Raw genomic sequence first — 22,800 nt, 5'->3', positions numbered from 1 at the left:
TACTTCTTACTATCACTGTAAATGCTTTCACCTCTTTGGCATTTAAGAAAGAATGGAATCATGGTCTGTCAAACCATTCCAAAATAAGTACAAATGCAGTAAAAGAAACCAACGAAGCACGCGGCAAACTAAAATGAGAACACAGCAGCCGTGAAGGCCTTGGGATGGAGACAGTCAGAAGCGCCTTTTCTTACTTCCCCTGGCTTCTCTGTTACTTCATCGCCCGTCCCTAAGATCCGATGAGTTCAGAAGGGTTCTGGTTAAACTGTCCCCCTCTCTCCCACATGGGCGTCCCCAGGGGCACACGCAGGCACCCACGCCGCAGATGCTTTGTGAGTGACGGGCTGCTCTCAGATTAGTTTGGTTCCGAAAATCAGAGGGAGACTCTCTGAAACCTATTTTGTGCAAGGCAGGCAAATTGTGCCTTGCTTTTCTGTTGTCTCCGGCTTTATCTGTAATCAGCAGACGCAGCCCCGCCGCGGAGACTCGTCTGCAGTTTCTCGCTCTCCCCTCGTCTGCACAGCGCCGAACCATCTCATCTTGAAATTCGGGAGTGGCGGAGGAAGCCTTTGGTGAGAGATTATAATTTGAGAGAAGGGGAAGTCAAGAGCGAGAGCACCTATTTTGAAGAAGGCTGGGTGTTGAAGGAAATAGTCCGTCTCGGAGCCTCTCGGCATGTGTGCTGCTGTGACCCTGTCCTCCATCACCAGTGACCTAAAAATCACATAATTTCAACTATTCATGAAACCTGGTCCCATCTGGTATGCATGGCTTGTGCACTTACCCCCTCTATTGCCAGCAAATATGTCTAAATCTTTTTACTTCACAGCCAGCCTTCTGTTGTTGGCGTGCTGGCTTTCTTGCTAGCTTCCCTGATTGTCAAATGAATGCCTTAGACATATATATATATATATATATATATTTTTTTTTTTTTCCCCTTTTTCCAGATCTCTTCCTTTTTCTTCTGCCCTCCCCGCTTTCCTTCCCAGTGCTTGTTTACTAAATGCTTCCTTTGCCAAGTCTGGGGCACGGTCACCTTATTTTCAAAAAAGCCCTGCAGGTAATTCTCATGGACATAAATTTTCCATGGGAATCGCTAGCCTTTACCAGGGTAGACAGATGAGTCAACCGGCTTACGAAAATCGTCCTTCGTTGATTGTAAACATTTATTTTATAAATCACACAATTTCCTTCCCATTTTGTAACAGTGGTTTGTGGACTGCCTGCCCCCCCAAGTGTGTAGGAGGAAATTCTTAAATCAGGGGTGATTGTTGGTTGGTGTATAGATGCAGGCACACACACGTGTGTGTAAGCACATGCACAGCTCTCTCGAGTGTCACAAGGTTAGTGGTTTATCATCAGTCTTTTTGTCTTTGATTCTTTTTGCTTAGAACGGACAGTTCTTGTCATTTTCCCTGCAACACAGTCAGTGAGAAGTTAAATGATTACTTTATACCTCGTAGGCAGCCAGGGAGTGTTGACAGAGGGAATGGGTAAACAGTAGCCTGGCTTGTTCCGGAATTACAGCAGTGTCTGTGCAGCAATTTCTAAATAAAACTGTATCTTTGAAAGAATAAAGATAATTTCTAGGCTTTGAGAATATAAACCTCTTCTATAAGAAAAACCTTTTAAAGACTCTTGATTTTTTTCCTTACCTTTAAGCCACCACCTCTACACACACTTTGATCCTTTCTCTCTTCCTCTCTCCTCCCCACCCAGCACCCTCCAGAGTTGAAAATCTCAATATTAATTGGACCTAAGATGATTGTACGGTTGCTGCTAAGACTTCGGCAGGTCTCTTACGAGCGAATGTCACGGTATGGGGTCCGTTCGCTCTGTGTAGCTATGCCGCGGTGCAGTGAGATGCCTTGATTAATATGCTACATGAAAATAAAATGGGTCTGGAAGAAATTATACCATACTCTCATAAATATTAATTCACATTTGTATGGAATCGTACATAATTTTCAGTATACCTGGGAGCACCTTCAGTGTGAGAGGAGATTTGGGCTCCAAAGAGAATGGCTTTATTTTTTAAAAAGCTCGGTTGATACATTATTAAGTATCGTTTGTTTATTAATCTGATACTCCACACCCATGTATATGCTGGGCCGTGGGTGGGCTGTAGGAGAAAGAGGAGTTCTTCTTTGTTGTTGTTTTTAACCCTCTGGGGAGTTTGGATCATACTCTCAGAAGAAGAGGTACAATTGATTTTAGTAGGTTGAAGCGGTCCACGATGGGACTCACCTGGCTGCTTCTAGGTTTGCCGTCGTCATTCCTGAGCGTCTTGCATGAGCGCTGGCCCTTTTTGGTTGCGCGCGACGTCAGACACAGAATGGTCAGAACCGAGCAGGTGTCTAACAGCTGACCGTGGCGGTGGGCGCTGGACGGAGGACATTTACTGAACATTTCATGGGCCCGATTGCCTGTCCGAGGTTCTGAGACTGCAGTTGATGGCCATGGGCACCCCCTTGGGTCTCAGCGCATCCCCTGAACGCTCGCCACCACACCTCTGCCTCGCCTCGGGAGAGCTGCCTCTCCCACGGCGGAGGGCAAACCATCAGCGCTGGTGGCAGCTACACGTGGGACCTGGAGCCACTCATTTGCCTGATGAGATGGTTATTTTTGATACCTTCTTGCCCTGATACCTTTCGGCCCTTGTGGCGCTTCTTGCTGTTGGTCGTGATCCTGGTTTCCGCGGTGCCTGCGGGATTCCTTGGTTTCCAGTTTTCCAGTTTGCTTCACTCTGTATAGCATTCGTACCCCTACGTGATACTATCCAGTCGCTATTGTTGCTTATAGGTTTGGGTACTTTAAGTAGTTGCCTCGTTTATTTATTTATCTAGCCTGATTTATTTATCTTTGCCTGGTTCTGTGAAGCATTGGGGTTACTGAGATGAATAACTCAGTCTGTGCCCTGATTCTTTTAAGAGGTCATGCTGCCAGCTGCCTCGGGGCCTTGGCACAAGCTGTTCTCTCTGCTCAGACTTTCAGAACTAGGTCAAATGACAGTCATCTCCTCAGCACCATCCTCCTCCTCTGGACTAGACCATTTTCCCTCATTTTAGCACCCTTTGCCTTTCCTTTGTTCAGTTTGCAGTGGAATATTTACGTGATTTGACTAATATTTGTCCCATGAGGTAAGGAACCCCCCCCCCACAATTGTTTTCCCAGCCCCTGTAGGACAGTGCTGATTTTGTTCTTGGTATATACTGGGCACACAGAAAATACTTGTATTAAGGGAAGGATTGAAAATAGTGCTTCACATTATAAGAAAGGTCTTCTTGGGGCGCCTGGGTGGCTCAGTGGGTTAAGCCTCTGCCTTCGGCTCAGGTCACGATCCCAGGGTCCTGGGATCGAGCCCCACATCGGGCTCTCTGCTCTGCAGGGAGCCTGCTTCCTCCTCTCTCTCTCTGCCTGCCTCTCTGCCTACTTGTGATCTTTGTCTGTCAAATAAATAAATAAAATCTTAAAAAAAAAAAAAAAAAAGGTCTTCCTGAGTGGACAGCCCTGCTAAGAGTCCTTCAGCTAGAACAGGGAGAGGTGTGGAAGGTTGGGCTTTGAGGCCTAAGCAGATGTAAACATCCAAGCCCTCCAAACCGATGGCAACGGCTGATTTGGGGAAAGACCTCGAGGAGCAACATGCATGTCAAGTGGGCAGTACTGGAGATTGGGAAGCAGTGGGATAGAGAACCATCTTGGGACTACGGGATAGTGGGGGTGAGGGGGGTAAAGAAAGAGAGAGGTATTTTAAGGAGAAAATAGGTAAAAGGAAAATTTTGTCTCAGTTTTTATTGTTTGTTTTAATGTGCATTCATTTAGGACCACAGAAACAGAATTTTTATATATGGGGGTTAGGCTCCGTGAAGGAGCGTTTTCAGGGTAAACAGGGTCGTGCCTACTCACGCACAAATGACTGCATGCCACAGCTTCTAAATTCAGTGCTTCGTGAGTACATTTCTCAGGGTTCGAAGGACATTTGCACATATCCCAACAGTGGATACTTCAGGTCTCTTAGTGGATAATGTCAGAGTCAGGCTTTGGACCTAGGGCTTTCGGTATTTCCATAGGTGCTGAGCTGCCTGCCAGAATGCACTGGATCTCGTGGCCTGAGATGCTGGCCTGTGGTCTCCGCAGCTGCTGCTTCCTAGCCCGCGCGGGCCGTCCGTGACGTTTCTCCTACCCCTCCCACCCTCCAACCACACACAAAGCAATAAATGAAAAGTTGCTCTACATCCTGGTGATGATAATGTTGTTGCATTTTGCAAAGACCTGGGAATTAAGGATGCTCAGAGGAACTTGTGGTAAAAATATATAATGCATTAAGGAAACATTTTAATCATATGAATTGATAGTTTCTTTCTTGCTGGCTCGCATCCACCTGGCCCTGGTATAGTCAGGCTTTTGCCTTTTTTTTTTTTTTTTAAATCATACATGCACTTAGGACTCCTTTTCTGACACATAATTGATGCACCAACTTGGAAAGTGAGTGTCTCGAGCTTCCTTGGGGAATGTCATTGTGTGCCGCTGGACCTAGCGGAGATCCCGAGTGAATGCCACTAAGCAGTGAAATCACTTTTTTAATGGACAGATGCTTTGTGCTTTGTTGACTTTTCTGCCCAACAAGAATAGAAAGGGTGTGTTTGTGGTAGCATTAGGGATTCGGAAGACTTGAGGCCGTGTTTCTTAGATTCAGGCGTTCTCCTGTCCTGCCCTTCCGGCTTTCCCCTCTCCCTTCTTGTAACCCCGTTTAGCCTGTATCTTGGGTGCGACCCTGGACACCTGTGTAACCCTCGCTTCCCTCTCCTTCTCTTCCTTTCTATAGAAAGATGTAGCGCTTAAGCCTCAGGAACGTGTGGAGAGACGCCAGACCCCTCTGAGCAAGAAGAAACGAGAAGCACTTACCAACGGCCTGTCCTTTCACTCCAAGAAGAGCCGACTCAGCCGCGCGCACCACTGCGGCTCGGATCGAGAGAATGACCGGAACCTCTGCCAGCACCTGGGGAAGAGGAAGAAGATGCCGAAGGGACCCCGGCAGGTGAGGAGGCGTGGGTTCGGGCTTCTCCGGGGCCGCGAGGTCCCATCCGCAGGCGCCTTGCCTCTCCGTGGTTCCTCCTGCCGGCTGGAGAAGACCTCCTGGGGGCTGCTGGAGCGCGGCCCGCACCGCCGTGCACTTGCTTCTCACAGACCGTGCCCGTCCCCGTCCCCGCCCCGTGTCATTGCGACTGGAAGCTTGAGCGCAGGCCCCTTTTGATCAGACGTGCCGTGCGCCGCGGAGCTCGATGCTGGCGCCGCCGGAGCGGGGGCGGCCGGACCACACTCCTGGAGCCCGTCAGGGTAGACTGGCTCGTAGGGCGGAGATCTTCCTCACGGGGACAGACGGACCCGGCAGGTGTGATCGTGTCCACGGATCTCAGGGTTCTGAGGTGCTGAGAATGGTTGTGGTCAAGCAGGCGGTGCCTTGCGGGAGATTTCTGTTGTCCAGAGCAGCTCAGATCCTGCGGCGTGCGGGAGAAATGAATTCGCCTTTCGATTCTTCAGTTCTCTGTAGTCCATCATTCAAGACTGTCTTTGCGATCTGCTGATTGTATGGAAGTCTGGTAGTACGGCTCACTGGCCTGTTAATAATTAGGTTTCAGTGATCCACAAGAAAATATAGCTCTTGGCATTTGGGAGCCTTTCTGCCTGTGGAAATCCCCACATGAGATAGATTAATAATGAGAAACGAAGCTGTTTATAGCAATTTTTTTCTGCACAAATCCGGAGGCTTTAGTGCCTGCCGACTTACCTGTGTCATGGGTGTGTTTTGTTTGTTTCTGGCGGGACCACCGGGTGGGAATGACTATCACTTGAAGGAAGCAGGTGGGGGGGGTGGTTCACAGAGCAGGTGCTGCTAATTAGAAGCCAAACAGGTAATTTACAGTTTGCAGATGTTTGTCTGCAGAGGGAGAAATCTGGGATCATACAAAAGAGTGGATCCAAACATTCACAGATCGTTAGTAGTCCTGCCCTGAGCATTCTTTTTTTTTTTTTTTTAAGATTTTATTTATTTATTTGAGGGAGAATGAGTGAGAGAGAGCATGAGAGAGGAGAAGGTCAGAGGGAGAAGCAGACTCCCCAAGGAGCTGGGAGCCCGATGCAGGACTCGATCCTGGGAAGTCCGGGATCATGACCTGAGCCGAAGGCAGTTGCTCAACCAACTGAGCTACCCAGGCGCCCTGCCCTGACATTCTTAAACACAATTCCGACCCCTCCTTAGGACCTAATAAACCAGAGCCTCTTGGGGTGAGCTGCAGAACTCTGTGGTCTTAGATTTTCTATTTGAAATGGCTAGACCAGTTTGGAAATCATTCTTATAAATCATCAAGAGTGTATTTTTGGTAATGATTTTAGAGAAAGGATTGGAAGGACCCAAAACATCAATATGACCTCGCCTCTAATAAGATGTGGAGTCCGTGTTCAACCTGTTGGGTAATGAGGGATATGTTCCCAAGAAAACATCTAGAGTGATGGATATCAGTGTCCAGATCATAGAAGGATCTCAGGGAAGTGTCCCCACATCTGACAGGGGCAGGTTTTCTGAAGGTACATATAGGTCCTGAAATGAAATGCCAGGTTGGAGTTCTAATAGGAATTATTATCATTAATCTAGTGTATACCATGTTATAGTCATTAACAAGGGAGTTTATATAATCTGTAATTCTCACAGTCACCCTGGGTAGTGGGTAATATGATGTTGACTTTCCATATGGGGAAACTAGAGGTCAAAGAGTTAAAAGGCTTGTCTCAGGCCACTTAGCAATGAGGTACAGAGCCAGGGTTTGGACCCCGGTTTCTTTGTGTTGCTCTATTTTCCCTGCTTTTTCTGCCTCCCTTGTTTGAGATAAGGGTTGAGCATGAAGAGAAAGAGAGCTCCAGGTCATATGGGTCGTAAGTGTCTCCAAGGATTTCTAGGAGCTACGTCTGCAGTTTGGTCATGGGGAGTGACTTTGGCTATAGAAGTAGCCTACGAGGGCATAGAAAGAAACAGGGTAAACTACCTAAAGTTCAGAGAGCAGAGACATTACTGGAAACTTTGAAAGCAACCATGTTTGTATGATGATATCTTTTTTTTTTTTTTAATTAAAAAAAAAAAAACATTTCAGGAAAGTGTGGAGGGAGGGAGGGAAGACGGGCTTGGTTCTATGAAAGGTGATGTTCTTGTGGTGTTTGTGTGACTCCCAACCCATGCCACTGTGTATGAGAGCTGTGAGAAAGGTAATTATTACCATGGAGAAAGGTTGCAGGATAACCACCATCTCTCCCCCAGGCCCTCCCTCCCAGCAGGATAGGAGGAAGGCTTCTACCGTTTCAGGCAAGAAACCGATTTAATTCCGAGTCTGCACTAAAGTGTGGTTCCTCATCCTTGACACTCTTACTCCCTGACCTGGTCTGACTTTTCCATTCTCCGTCCTCAAAATTCTTCTTTCTACTTTGTACTCTGGTGAAGATAAGGACTTGTACGTCTCAAATTCAAGTAGCTTTTTGGTTTTTGATGGCCAACCTTCTGGTACAAATGGTATTTGAAATCAGAGCTATCCTTATTTTAGGCACAGTATTTGAAAAGCAGATTTTTTGACTCACGAATCATGGAGAAGGAAAGAATGAGTCGTACCTTTTTGGTCTATGTAAGAGTTTTCAAAACAATGGTGTTTTTCTTATCTTCAGTGTTGATGCCAAAATATACTCCCCAAATCAAGTGTTATTTTTCTAGTAGGAAGGGAAGCAGAAGTTGATGACTCGAATAAAGCTCTACCACTTTCCATTTGTAGTCTTCCTTGACTCACGTGTACCGTTTTGAAACCCTGGGCAAAGCACTGTCCATTGCTGTCCATCTGGAAAATGAAGGGTTCGGTCAAGGTGATTTTGGTTTGGAGTCCGTAATTGATAGTTTCTGTGAGGACATTTAAGGGAGAGACGTGTGAGGGAGAGACACAGCTCCATGTGTGTTGCCCGGACGGGTGCCGTCTGGGGTGCGATCGCTGGTAAGAGGTGACACACAAGTCTTCAAGGGCTGAGGGCTTGTGCTGACGGTACTGGGTGTGCATTTCCAGTTGTGGCAGATACGGTTTCCCTGACCTTTGCCTCTTACGAGATAAAGTAGCTGAAATCTGACCGTCTTAGCCAGGAGGGGGTCTTGAGATGAGAGTGTCCTTGAGAAGAATTGCTAAATTGTTTGTTGCCTAGTGCCTCTTATTGAGGGAGGTTTAATGGAAAGAGCTACAGAGGAAAGAAGGCCGTAGGAGGTGAGAATTTAGTCTTTATTTTTGACTCTGTGCGAGTGGATTAGGGTTGCATCTTACTAGGAAATGGTACTTCCTGAGGAGGCACCTTAATGCACAGCTTTCCTGTAATTATGGGAAGATGTTACTCCTTCGTGGAGAGGAAATAATAGGATTTTTTTTTCCTGAGAATCCGTTGAAGGCAACTAATCTTTTTAACGTGAGAGTACAATTATATACTTTGATAAGAGAGATGTGTAGTTCTAAAACCAAGCAGCCTTTTACTTCTCTTGCCTGATGGTAAAACCTCAGTTCTCCTGGTATTTTCTCATCCTGGGAAAAGAAAGCTTTTTAACTAGCACTTAACCCCCCCCAGTGGAACTCATTTGTTGGATTATGTTTTTAAGTTTAAATACATCCTGACTTCGAAGATGCTGAGTGGGCAGCTGTCTTTTAAAATGGCTGCACTTTTTTTATTTGGCAGGTTTGAACATTCTCCTTAATTTCCAAAGGGGCTTTTAAACATGAAGAAAGGAACAAGTTAACTTTACCAAAGAGTGCATGTCTTTCTGACCCCAGGCTTCTTGTGTTTGTCTTACACAGAACTGTTTGCTCATGACGTGAGCATTCAGACATTATGTTTAAAAGGTTGTAGCTTGTACTAATAAGGATGTGGTGGCCCCCCCGCCCCCACTTGGACTTGGGAGTGGGAAACCAAAACAGAGGCTACCCACGCTGTCCCTGCAAGGAGCCTTATTTTTTAACTGTAAGACTGTCTCGGTGCAGCCACCAGAAGGGCACAGGGACGTGACATGCTGCCAAACCTTGGAGCCAACGGAGGACTTCCTCGGAAGCAGTTTTGGAGAATTTAACCCTTCCTAGGGCATTGAGTTTTCTTTCATTATGTCTCACTTCTAGACCATGGGAAAGGATTTAAAATGTTACTGCTTCATAGTTGAAAATGCAGAGAGCAAAGGAGTTTTAGTTAGAGTGGCAAGGAGGCCAAGTTGATGGGAGTTCGGAGAACTCTCGGATTGGCTGGGCTTGGGTGTTTCTAAAGCTCCGTGTAGTCCATTAGCCCGACTTTCCTCTCTCTCATAGGGACCCAACCAGAGGAAGTAGGCTTCAGTGATGTGTGAGCATTTCTTAGGCCCTATGAGCTCCTCCAAGAAGCAGATATCAGGATGGGTCATCAAAGGAAACCCCAGAACCTGCCTCCTAACTGAATTTTAGTTTGCAAAACTCCATCCAGCTGAGGGCTGGATGTCTCCGAGAAAGAGGTAACCTACTGACATTGCTTCAAGCCACAGGAGGATCCCATCTGAGAGGGAAATAAAGGAGTTTGAGATATTTCAGGAGCCCAGCAGGTAGACTCTGACCTTGGCTGGTGAGGATGGCTTTTGTGTGGTTTAAAAATCCTCATACAACTTGACCTGGGTGGGTATTGCCTGGAAGGAATGGGAATTTGCTCCTGTCCCTGAACTCTGCTGTGGCAGACTCAGAGTCGGTGGGGGATTTGTAGCTGACTGATGTGCGGGAGGAGGAGGGACTGATCCCAGGGCCACGTCTTTAAAGGGAGAGCTGTTGTTAGAGCTGTGGGGTTGCATCTGCCTTGTGTGTTGCCACTGTGTGTTGGCCTGATTGGGAGGAAATGGTTGTGTTGGTGGAACAGACGGGCCCAGGTGACCAAGCCACCCGCTGTGCGGGAGCCTTCTCTCTGCTCAGGCCTTTCCCCGCGGACAGCATTTACTACCAGAAGCTGATCCTTTATTTTAGAGTGACTGACTCAAGTTGTCTTGAGGACTTCTCGCTGACATTGTTGTGAGTAGAAATTAACTTGCAAAAAAGGAGGCTTTGTAATGGACAACTTTGATTAAACAGATCCTGTTCAGGTCATATTTCTGAAGGGTAGCTCATTAGTTTTGGGTAAAAAAAATCCAGGCTGAAGTCACACAGGTTTTTATCCAGCTTGACTCTAGAGCCTGCAGATCTCTGCAGATCTCAGGGCATTTGGAACACTAATGCAATTAGGGATCACACTTCAGCGGTGGAAAGACATGCGAACATCAATACGTTCATCATCATGGTTAAGTAACGGAAGGCGCATCGAGCTAGTGTCAAGAAATGGAGCTGCAGTCAAATCGTTTTTACTTCCTACTTCAGAATTTCAAGTTTAATGTCTTTGTTGGGATTCCATTGGCTTTTTTCAAAAATGGTGTTGTTACATGAAGGTTGCAAACCGAGATAGTAAATTAAATCCTCTCTTTTTCCTTCTGATGAATTTAAGTTGCACATTATTTTTTTTTTTTAAAGATTTTATTTATTTATTTGAGAGAGAGACAGTGAGAGAGAGCATGAGCAAGGAGAAGTTCAGAGGGAGAAGCAGACTCCCCGTGGAGCTGGGAGCCCGATGCGGGACTCGATCCTGGAACTCCAGGATCATGACCCGAGCCGAAGGCAGTCGTCCAACCAACTGAGCCACCCAGGTGTCCCTATTTTTTTTTCCTTTGCCTAAAACTACAGAAATAGAAATAAAACCAGATGATCAAAGAACGGGAAGGAGAAAGATTGGCTTAATAACTGCTCTTGGAATTTTAACTCAAAATAAGGGTAAGATGCCAGATTTTAACATCTAGTTTTGAGGAACTCACAATCCGGCCTTGTCTCTGTTCCGAATAGTTGTATATTTATTAAATTGGAGATATGGGTTTGGTATTGGGAACATGGGACACGTTTCAATCACAAGTTTCATGAAGTTTTTTTAATTTTTTATTTTTTGAACTTGGGCATTTGGAGGAAATGACAGTTTATTTTTTGAGTTTCAGAATTCTTGTTTTGTGTCTCCTGACGACTCAGCATACTGTCTGGGATAGAGTCCATCAGCCCTGGGTGTTGGTAAGAGTGATAATAAGCATCTCTTGACCTCAGCGGGACAGATGTTTGGAGTGATGAGGCCAGTAATAAATCTTATCCCAAGTGACATATGTGTTTTTAATTAGAATTTAGCAAAACTCGACTAGAAGAGGACATAGCACATTGACTACCCATTCAGAAAACAAAACCTACTGAGAGAAAATAGGCTGAATTACAAAAGGAACCGCCACTAAAAAAGGGACAGTAACTCTGCTTGCGTGATCCTGAGCCCTAGAGAAATTGCTCCATTTAAAAATAAAAACGAAAACACCAAAGAAAAAACAAAACCCAGAAACCAGTGGCATTCCCTAAATCCCGAGAATATGTTATACGTATGTGTGCATGTAACTTTATTAAGGGCCACTTAAGTCATATATTGTTAGGGACGGACAAAGTGAGAGAAAGGATTCTCGACTCTGTCCCCCAGAGATCCCCTCACTCTGGGTGACCGAAGGCCAAGAGCACGTGCTTTCCCTTCACACCGCATTTTGGATGGCCCATGGGGTTTGGTGGAGCTCACTTTCTTTATCTAAAACTGCATTTTGTGTTTATGGTAAGTCTTCCCCTCCTCCTATGACACGCCATTCTCTGCGTGCGGCCAGATCTTAGCTGCAAAACGTGAAGCGAGCCCCCGCGTGTTCTGCATCCTAATCCCTGCTCGCGGCACCCTGTCTCCGCAGGGGCCCGCACGTGACAGGTAACGCGTGGGAGGTGGGAGCGAGTGGGTGGCCGGTGGTTTGCTGTGGTGGCGAGGGGGAGCTGAGCAGATGGCGGCGATCGCCACGTGTTGCGAGACTCCCGTGGGAGTTGATGGTGGTGACAGGCGAGTCACAATGTGCTATTTACAGTTTGGGTTTGCAGTCTCTCGGTGACATCTGAATGCTCTTTAGCAACTGCTTTCATGACTGCCTTTCGAGGAGCTGCTAATTGAAAATGAAATTGTGGGTGGGCTTTAAGGCAGGCACAGGCAGCTCCCTGTGGTAGATGTTGCTGGAAAACTGTCGGATGTCTTGGTGCCCAACTTGTAATTCTCTTTCCAAGGAGGAAGAGCCAGAGGTGTGTTTGAAGATTCAGTGTGTGCTCCTAGGCAGAGCGGCCTGTCCTCCTGCCCAGAGAGCCAAATGCGCATCCACTGGGCTGGAAACCGGGCCATCTGCCGCGGCTCACCTTTGCACGGTTCTTGTTTGATGCGCGTGTCCGCGTGAGGTTCTTATTCTAAATCTGTTAACATCTTGTATTCTCTGTTAGTTTTTTGTAGGACATGATCCTTTTCCCTCCACTGTTCACACAGTTACTGTGCAGGAGACAACGACGGTCTGATCTCTTGAACTTGAAGGATCCGAGTCCGAGTCTTGCATAAAACTTTTCTTCCTATACACCATTGGCTGTGATGGGGTCTGTGGGGCAGGGCAGTTGGGGCCTCCAGGTGCCCCGAGGGGAGGGGAAGGTGCTAGGTCGGACTGGACACGGCAGTCCGGTGCACTGGGCTGTCTTACAGCCGCCCCCGCTGTGGCACTGTCATTCGTACGTCATCTTAGAGCTGTTAGCGGAGCCTCCGCAGCATTTCTGAAATGGTAGCTTTCCTGAGTGTCGACACGTGGAATTGTTTCATCGCCCGTTCTGAAAACAGCTTTGCACTGAGCAGTCTTGTGCTGAGCACGGAGTGACCTCCCTCTTGGAAGTACTGTTTGCTTCTCTTTAATTAAATATGAGGAGAGATACAACACGCCCATTCTTTTCTAGTTTTCCCTTGAACGTTTTCAGGAAACTCTGTCCGACACAAATCCGCGCTGAACTCCGTGCTCTGCTTGAGTAGGACTGGAACTTGTTTTTAGAGGGTCTCTGAGGCTTGGGCCGAGGGGACCTTGATGACACAGCCTTGCTGTACTTAACCCTCAGTCCCATTAGACCTGCCTCACCACGGGAACCCAGCTGTTCTCATGCACCGGCTTTACTGCCGGGTCCTAATGATGTTTAAAAGAACCTGGTCTTGGTATTTCTAAGTGAATTCTAGAGCATTCCCTGCTGATGCAAGTGGGGGTCATTTTATGGCCAGCAGACACAACAAAGTGCTTGCAGGAGCCCTGGGTCTTTTCACACGTAGGGGTGCACGTGCATCCTCGCACTAGTGCTCACGGACACACACGGAGCGGAGGCTGAAGTGGCCCCAAAATGCAGGCAGGTCCTGTCAGGGCCCGCCTGGTGTCCTTCAGGAGCCCTGCCTCGTGGCCCGCCAGACCCTCCCACATCCAGCCATCTCAGCTCTCCTGAAGCTGCCACGTCTCCCGCGCGTCTGCCTCCACAGACGCCGTCACAGCAGGTCACCCCGTGATCTCTGCACCTGCATTTGTGCAGAAAGCGATTGTGTCATGTGTCTTGAAATCATGTCATGCAAACCTGGACAGGTCTAATTGTTGGTGATGGTTCTGAGTGGCTGAGATTGGCTGTAATTAGATTGAGAGGCAATTAGCTGTATTTTCTGGATCGGGAACATACAGAATAATGTTTCTCAGAGGGTGGTCTTTGGACCACCTGCGTCGGAGCAACTCCTGGGCTTTGGTTACCAGGCAGATTCCCAGGCGTCACCTCGGACTCCTGCCGCCAGGCTCCCTTTTGGGTGGGGACCGGAATGTGGCACCACCTTCTTAGGTGACATGAATGCAGGGGCGACAAGACTCATGCTTTAAAAGGAACTAATGGTACTGCTTTTTATTTTTAGAAGAGGGAAAAGGGAACAGTATGATGTTGTTTGCAAAACTTGTAACAGATCTTACAAGTTTTTAAATCACATCTTGCATGAAAATAATTTTATGAACACTAGGACCATATTCACGTTCTGTGTATTTACTAATTGAGTTTTTTCCCAAACTGGCAAAAATAAATGTTTCTTCTAAATGCCTAGACATTATATTATAAAAAGTAATGTTTTCAGAATGGTTGCTTTTTAGCAGGAGTTTATTAGAATATAGCTTTGGTAGAACAATTACGTTGTATTCTTCTCTCCTTAAATCTTCTGGCTCCCTCAAATAACATACTTCTTATGCATACGGTTAACAGGAGCTTTTTTTTTTTTTTTTTTCCATTTTACTTCATTCTTTCTTCCTTCAGCACCATAATGATGTCGAGCTTCTTAAGGTTTGTAAGTTCTCTGAATCCTCCATATTACAAAAATTAGTGGTACTGGGGAGCAGGCGTGAATGAAATCTGAAAATACTGGCTATGTATTATTGGTGGGCACTGAAGACCGTTACCTGTTTTCCTTCATCACCAAGAAAGCTTCACTTTCATAAAATGTTACGCTTGAATGACTGCTTTGGGTTCCACAGATTCAAAGGGAAATATTTTCCTTCCAAAAACCAAACAGAATGAAGGCCCTCCGAAGAATTTTTGTTTAAGTAGCAAAACCTACACTTCCGATTTCCCAGTTAGCCTCCGTGCCGAATGCGTCGCTGTGAGACCAGAGTTCTGTTCCCGGGAGCGGAGGGCAGACTCATCTACTGCACAGTCACTGATGAAGTGATCACACCGTGTGAGTAAGGACTTTTGATTTAACAAAGAAAATGCTGCCCTCGGTTTCCCGGGCTAAGAAGGAACAGGCGTGATGCGAAAAGGCCCCGCCTCTCCGGCGAAATGGAAAGCGAGTGACGGCCCAGCGCTTGCCGGCGGGTCGGATGGCACTTCTGAGAGTCAAGCGTTTCCATTCTGCACGGAGAGCTCTTCCCGGGCATGTCCTGTGCAACACTGACCCCGCAGCTGCTAACCCTCTTAAATCCATTGTCTGATTAAAAGGTGGCGTCGTGAAAAGAGGACGCCGAGGAGCCGAGGAGCCCACTTGCCCAGTCTGTCAGCACCTGCCTCTTCCCTCCGCACAGGACAGCTCTGTTTTTGCCGCACGAACAGGGCAGGGGGGAGGCCGGGCGGAGACGTGGAGGGGTGCGGCTGCATCATGGGTGTGAACTGCCTGGGGGGTATTTGCCCCCTGCTGTTTCGGTGCTGCAGGCCGGGAGAGGAGACGCCCGTATGGGTTGGAATTTTGGATGGGAAGGACGTGGACTTTGCCCAGCGATTCTGACCCTCCTCATCTCCACCTCCTCTTCCAACGGGCCAGCTCCTCTTCTCCCCTTCCCTTCCTGCCTCTGAACCCACCTGCAGGCTAGACTCTCGGCTCCCTGCTTTTCCTCTCGCCCTCTTCTTCCAGACAGTGTCTCGAGCCCGCTTCCCGACCCGGCCAGCGTTGCGTGGGAAACCACTTAGGTTTGCTTGCGAAGTTACACGTGCCCTTTCCACGCGCTTCCCCGCTCCCTTGACCGTGGTGGCCTTTTCCACTCAGCATTTACACTTACCGTCTTATCTGGGTTCTTAGGGGAGTGTGGTGTTGCCCTGATCGTCATTGTACTCCCGTATTAAAGGAGTTTCAGGGCCAATCCAGACGCAGCAAATGGAACATAAGCTGGTTAGCGCTTCTGGTAGGACATGGTAGCTCCAGCCCAGCTTTCTAGATGCCTCTCCCTCCCCCTCCCATTCTCCAGGAGCAGTGCGCTGGAGCTGTGGTTGCTGTGGCCGCAGGGCCCCGCTCTCTCCACACTGTGCGTACGCCGCGCCCCTGGTCTGGAGCGGGCTCCTTCGCTAGTCACGTTCGTCTCCCAGCAGCTACGTCAGATCTTCCTCTGTCTTGAAGCTTTGATGGTCTTTCCCTTCGGAATTACATGCATTTTCGTTAAAACTCCCACGATCCTTTGTTTATAAGTGGGGTGACCCCAGAATTTATCCCCGAACGTCAGACGTGTCCGGGAGTGGAGGAGGGCACTATTAGTAATTACCTTGGAACAGCAAGCACGAGTCAGGGCTTCCTGGAAAACGGGGTTATGGGGTCACTCTATTTATAATTGACTTTTGACCTTTCTCGTTTTATACCCTGTTTGAGAGTTGGCTGGACACCGTCCTTCTCCTCCCACGGAGCCAACTGCCTGAGGACGTTTCTCTGTGACACCGCGAGGGTCCCGGGCTTGTGGCACACGTGGGCAAGTAAAACTCTTGCAATGCTCTGCTGTTGCAGCTTCGGAAAACTGAGATGTGTTTCTTCCTGTTGCCCGTTTCATTCCCGAGCCCCCTCCACGCGATCTCCATACTGTGGCCGGGGGAGGGGGGCTTTGGACGCTGCTTGTGCCCGTCTTACACTCACGTGGAAGTGCCCTTCATGGCTTCTCCGTGTGTCCGATGTAAAATTCAGGCTCCTGCGAGCTGTAGCGCTTGGTGTGCAGGCCACCTCCTGTCACCCTCTGTCGCTCACTGGCTGCTGCCCTCTGCCCTTCCTGCATTTCCTCCAGCACGTCAGATTTGGCCCCACTGTGGTACATGCTGTTCCCTCTGCCCGAAGCGGCCTTCCCCCTGCCCTTCGCGTCCGGGCACTCGATCTTTTGAGCCTGAGTTGAAATGTCAGCTGCTCAGAAGGGCTCCTCCTGGCCGTATTGTTCGCCCCAGGTTCTGCCTCCGTCCTCTCTCCTTTCCGCCTGTACACCTACCCTGTCCGTTCCCGACGCCTGACGCGGTTGACACATTTTTCCCTGTATGCTTCTTTCTGCTGGAATCCGGGCTCTGTTTTCTCCAGCCCCACGTTTGTCACGTTTGTCCCACACTGCCTGGCACGTAGAAGGTGCTTAATGATGAAGTAGAATGACGTTTGGCGTAACTGTTTTTATTATTTTAATTGATTATGTTGGTGATCACATAGTCTTGCATTCCAGTGTTTGTTGCTTACAGAAAAAAAATAGCCAATACAGTATGACCTCTGTTTTCGCTCTTTGGGGGATATGAATGTAAGAGGAGATACTGATCAGCTCGTTCACAAGAGGCAACAACTTATTGCAAGAGATCTCTGCGCTTCTGGTGGCTCCTGTCTGCCGTTTTCCTGTGGAGGCCGTCAGCCGTCTGTCTTCCCTGGGTCCTAGCCTGTCGGAATAGCGGCACTGTGGCTAGTGCGCCAGGAACCTGACCTGGGGGGACCCTCCACTGGCGATCTGGAAGCAGCAGGCAGACAGGAGGCTAGGTGGGTGTGCGGTGGGATCGCCTGAGCACTCTTGGACGTGCAAATATTTGTGTGGGGCTCTGCTTTTTCACCATAACGCACAAACTATTTTTAGTATCAAAGCATGAATAGCATTCCGTGCCCTGTAAATTGCTGTCCCACATGCCCTCTTTCTAAAATATTTTGACGTTATAAAACACGTTAATTTTATTCCCTTTTTAAGTGGCCTAATTAATTCATTCTCCATGTGTTTGCCCCGTTGGCAGACACGGACTGAGCGTCCTCTGTGTGCAGGCGTTACAGAGGTGACGCTGACGTAGCAGGAAGGGTGGATAGAGCCGGGTGCCTCGGCCCCTCAGGTGGGCACAGTTGGTAGAGCCATCGTGCCCTGGTGCAGGACTCTTTGCGTAAGGGGGGCCGGGACCGCGGAGTTCAGGGCAGTTCGAAGGGAGACACTGCGGAGCATCCCTTAGAGAATGAGCACCTGCAGATGTGTGAACTAAGGTCCTTTGAAACGGTCGCCTTCTCACCACGCTGTTTTTCTTGCCCTCCTCTTTGCTTTGCTAAGAAACTCCTGAGAACAATGCAGTCTCCTCCTGACGGCCCCCGCACGTGTTGGATACGTGCTGGTTCTCTCTCAGTTCTCTGTGTTCTTAGTTTTACATATAAGGGCTTTGGTGGGTCCCATATTTGCACCTCAGCCGCAATTTATTAGGAATTACCTGACTTAGTTATTTTATTAAAATCCTAGTAGACGTCCATTGTTTGCAAAAACTACCAGTTTTTGGACATGGACCTCATAATGGGTACATTTTTTAGAGATGGTTGTGCTGTTGTGGCAAACCCAGTTGTATCTTCTTGCTCTGGGAACTCTTGGTATTGGGAAGTTCTGTTTCTGTCCAGAGGTAGAGGGGTTTATACTAATCTGTAAAAGCAGAAACAAAAATCTCCCATTTCTGTCATTTCTGTTTACTTGGAAGTAGATGGTTATTTTCAATCCAAGTAGAACTTCAAATACTCTAAAATACTCAAAAGTAATATTTGAATAGAAATTTAGATTTTTTATATTCAAAGTGAGGACACGGATGGGGATTGTACAGCTGATGACCCCAGGCTTAGATCATAGCTCAGTCCCAAACTGCTAGCAAGTTATTTTATTTTTATTTGTATTATTATTATTATTATTATTTTTACAAAACATAGTTTGTAAATTGCTCTTCTGGGCTCGGAAATCCTAACTTGCGTAGCAACTAAAACCGTCTGTCAGGTCTGCTGCTCTCTCATGCTTCTCACTCACGTCTCCCTGACACCCAGTCATTAACCATTTCTTGACCACATGCTCCTGTGGGCAGACGTAATTTTAGGTGCATGTAGGAAACAAAATGACAAAAGTCCTGCCGGGGAGGAAGTTACATTCTGGTTGGTTCAGCCCTTTTCGTTGGAGACCCCTTGCACGTAAATGCCCAACCCCGAGCTTTCTTCTCCGCTTCCAGATTCATAAACCGATTAACTTACCACAATTCTTTTTCCCCGCCCGGATCATCCGTAAGCATTTCAAACTCAACATTGAACTCTATAGTAGTTGCCCTAAGTTTGCTCTTCTTCTTTAACTTCCTCCTGTAGTTAACGTGCGCGCCAGCCCAGGAGCATCCACGCCGTACATCCGCTCGTGCCGGAACCTGAAGTGCTCCCCGCTTCCCCTCCCTCCGCATCCTGGCCCCTGTTGTAGATCCTGTTCCGAGTACTTCCTCCCTGTTTCTCTCCGTTTACCGCTGGCGCCGTTTCTGCTCCTGCACTGGTGAGGCCCACCTTCTCTTGGTTATATTGCGGCAGTGGCCTCCTGCCCAGCCCCTACTCTCACCATTCTTCGACCCGTCCTCCTAAGGCCGCCTCCTAGGATTTGGACCACATGTAAACGGAGGCACGCTACTTACTTGAAGAGTTTTCAGTGACCCCCTCACAAGCTGAATTTCATCCTCTCTTTATGGTGGGGAAATGCACACACTTTTATGCCTTTGGGAACTCCCCTGTCTTCCTCTTGGCGCCCCCAGACCCCAGTGCACAGCCCTGTCACATCAGCCATATCTACTTTTTAAGATGTCTTTATCCACCCCTGCAAATCTGACTTTCCTTTGTCTCAGTGAGTCATCTTCGTTCTATGTGAGAAGGGTTAGAAATGGCCGATTCTACCTATTAGAATAACCTGTATTTTGAAAAGGACACTTAAAGAATGTCAATTAATTAATTAATTTAACAGAGAGGGAGAGAGGGCCAGCGCAATGCAGGGGGCACGGCAGGCAGAAGGAGAAGCAGGCTCCCCGCTGAGCAGAGAGCCCGATGTGGGAGTAGATCCCAGGACGCTGGGATCATGACCGGAACCGAAGGCAGACGCTTAACCAGCTGAGCCACCCAGGCGCCCCTGAAAAGGACACTTTTAACTGAGAAGACGTTCAGTTAGGTAAAATTTAACATGCTGCAGGAAAAGCAAAAAGAAAAATTTTGAAGGATCCTGGGAGCAATTGTGGGGTGATAATCCAAAAGCGATAAAAAGACAAGGTCTTTTTCATGATGGCGGTCGCTCAGCCGTTATATCGGGGCGGCAAAAACAGGAGGCCTGTTGTTCTTCAGGGAAGTGTTTTCCAGGCTTGTAAGTCAAGGACTGCCTGTACGAAGTTCTTTGGGGCTTTTCATCCCCAGAAGAGGTGACTGTGCTGCTGTGTGAGTGAATTCTTTAGGGGTTCAAGCCAAGGAACAGGGGACATTATCTGAACTTCTCATTCTGACAACTTTCATATTAAAATGAAACTTTTATTGAGGCAAAGGCATTTTTATTACCAATCAGTTGCATAAACTTAGGGAAGATTTAAAAATGTGATTGGTATTGGCTTATTTTTAAATAAGATCCCTGGAAAAGTGACCACAAATGTGCTAAAGGTTTATTTGAAGTAAACACAGGATTATAGCTCCTTGGCACAATTATTCCATATTTTGTCTGGGGGAGTCAAGGCAAAGAGCAGGGATAATGGTACTGTTGTAGGAAACAGCACTTGGAACTGATTTCAGGATCCTGTATTTTAATTTTGGGCTCTTCTACTTGCCCCAGCTTCACAGTCCTTTTCTCAAACTTCCTTGGAAACCTGTTTTATTTATTTTTAGAGCAAGCTGCTTCTTTTATTTATTTCATACCAAAGTTGTGATATTCCAGGTTAAAATAGTCTTTAGATACTTTTACAGCACAGGTGAACCATTCTAGTGGAATGAAACAGGCATTTTTAAAATAAGGTCTAGGGGCGCCTGGGGGGCTCAGTCGGATAAGCGTCTGCCTTCGGCTCAGGTCGTGATCCCAGGGTTCGAAGATCGAGCCCTGCATCGGGCTCCTTGCTGGGTGGGGAGCCTGCTTCTCCCTCTCCCTCTGCCCACCGTTCCCCCTACTCGTGCTTTCTCTCTGTGTCAAATAAGTAAAATCTTTAAAATGAAGTAACTCTGTTTTCCTGCTTGCTTCCACATTCCTTCTGAAAGGCTGCCCTTGGAGGCAAAACTATAGCTGTTGGTAAAAAGGCCGAGACAAGGAAGAGTTTTCTCGTACACGTGCTTTGCCTGTCCTCAGGCAGGACGACCGCGCACATCTTCCTTCCTTGACAGTCAGGTCCGAGACCACAGCCATGATGCAGACGGAGACACAGCCGGAAAGTACACTGAACACTTTCACAGTATCAGTGACGAGTTGGACGTCAGTGTTTGCTCTTGTGCTGAGGCCGTGTAAATGCTTTGTCGGAGAAAGAGTGTGAGGGTCAGGACCTTGGGTCACAGATTCTGACCGGCACTGTCCTTCGCTGAAGTTCTGATGGCCTTTGACCCTCTGTTTCTGTGGTTGCACCAGTGTCAACGGGGGACGCTTCTAATTCCGGGAAGCGATCGATACGTATGAAGAAAGTTCCAGGTGCTGGAATGCTTCGAATCCCCTTTTGCTTAAACGTGTTAAAAAGTAGATTTCAAAAATCACGAATTATCTGGGCATTGATGGTGTGACTAGTTTCGGGGGACCAGTGTGGAAGTATGTAATAGGTACAAAGAACAAGACGTCCGGTGTCTGCTTTGCACAGTGACCAACTCCGGTAAAATTATGATGTGTATGTGGTTATGAGTCTACCATAGATCCCAGGGCTACATGAGATTGAAAAACCTTCAGCGGGCTGGGCTTGTGCTCACGGTTTTTAGCAGATGATAAAAGGCTTCTGCCAAGAACAGGTTAGTATGGAATGATCACACCTCTTTGGGGGCCATACCTGTTGGCAGCTCCCTGGGAATTGTAATTTTTGGTCTTTCAAGTTGAAATCATGGAAATCTGTTTCTTAAGAATAGTTTTTGGCAAAGGAATGTAATGAAATGATTTGTCTCTCTCTCTCTCTCTTTTTTAAAGATTTATTTATGTATTTTAGATAGAGTGAGCCCAAGTGGGAGAGGCAGAGAGGGAGAGAGAATAGGAAACAGACTCTGTGCTGAGCAGGGAGCCCCACGTGGGGCACAGTCCCACGACCCTGAGATCACCACCTGAGCTGAAACCAGGGGTCAGCTGCTTAAATGATGCTGTGCCACCCAGGCGCTCCCTAATGAAATTATTTCTCATTTTTCTCCCCCAACCACTAGTTCATGATCTTGGACATGTCAGTTTTTAGTTTTCTGATTTTGCAGAAAGTAAATTTTGGGGCAAATGTGTTGACTCTTCTGGTTTGGGAAGAACCTTCTCTGCGTGTCATTTATATAGGGTAAGTGAAATTCATGAGAAGCAGGTGTCACTTACTGGGACTGCTCAGCAGTCATTGGATGAAATAGTCACTGTACCGGGTGTCCCGGCCTCTTGTGGATGAACTATCTTCCTTCGGTAGAGGTTTTATGTGCTTTTCATATGTCCCAAACCCTGATGGGATTATAGAGACATAAGAAGAGTTTAAGAGATGGGTCTCTATTTTCCAGAGCTTCATCCTGGGGTTACCTAATGACTTTGGAACAGTTTAAGGTAAATAAACTGTGAAAAATACTCTTTGAAAAGTTGTTGAATGATAGATAGGCTCTTAGTTTTTCAATAATCTCCCTTGTGGTTTTTCTAATGCCATATATTTTTCTTGGGAGAGTTTTCTTGCAGCTGTATTTGTGATCTGGGGCTAGGATTTATGAGCTGCCACCATTAAGGTCTCCCTCTGGCTTTGTCATAAGAGATGGAGGGTTGTGTGTGGTTTGTTTTCTTATTGTTAATATGTGAGAATTTTTCCTAATCAAAATAAATGCGCAAGTGTTTTTCTTGACTTTGTCTTTTGTGGACTGACTTATTAAGATAAATGTGTGAATTCTGAAAATTTCTTCCTGAGATTAAAGACAGAATTTCCAAAGCAGTATGGATTGTGTTTGTCTAAAGAAACGTATGTCTTCTGGTTGCAGCATTAGAGTTGGGAATTTTTTTTTTTTTAAATCTAGGACAAGTGGAAACATAAAATGAAACAAAAAAGCTTTGTGGTGGGAAGTAGAAGGGAGAAATCAGGATATGTAAGAAACCACTCTGGATCTCACTGGTGATGTTGAGAGATGAGTAAATGTTGGCCGTCC

At 47.2% G+C, this 22,800-nt stretch overlaps 1 protein-coding gene across 3 annotated transcripts in view; it reads left to right on the top strand.

Annotated features, from left to right (window-relative positions):
• Positions 1-22,800, top strand: part of LOC111145610 (AUTS2, activator of transcription and developmental regulator) — a 1,103,405-nt gene that overhangs the window by 279,684 nt on the left and 800,921 nt on the right. For all 3 annotated transcript variants that reach the window (XM_022500620.1, XM_022500619.1, XM_022500618.1), the window contains exon 2: positions 4,826-5,038. In XM_022500620.1, the coding sequence (XP_022356328.1) occupies positions 4,826-5,038 (213 nt within the window). The remainder of the gene's footprint in view (positions 1-4,825; positions 5,039-22,800) is intronic.

This window comes from Enhydra lutris, unplaced genomic scaffold (genome assembly GCF_002288905.1).
Source record: "Enhydra lutris kenyoni isolate GAN:26980312 unplaced genomic scaffold, ASM228890v2 scaffoldscaffold13, whole genome shotgun sequence".
Classification (NCBI taxonomy): domain Eukaryota; kingdom Metazoa; phylum Chordata; class Mammalia; order Carnivora; family Mustelidae; genus Enhydra; species Enhydra lutris.
The sequence above is the reverse complement of the archived record's forward strand: the minus strand, read 5'-3'. Positions and strand labels throughout refer to the sequence as shown.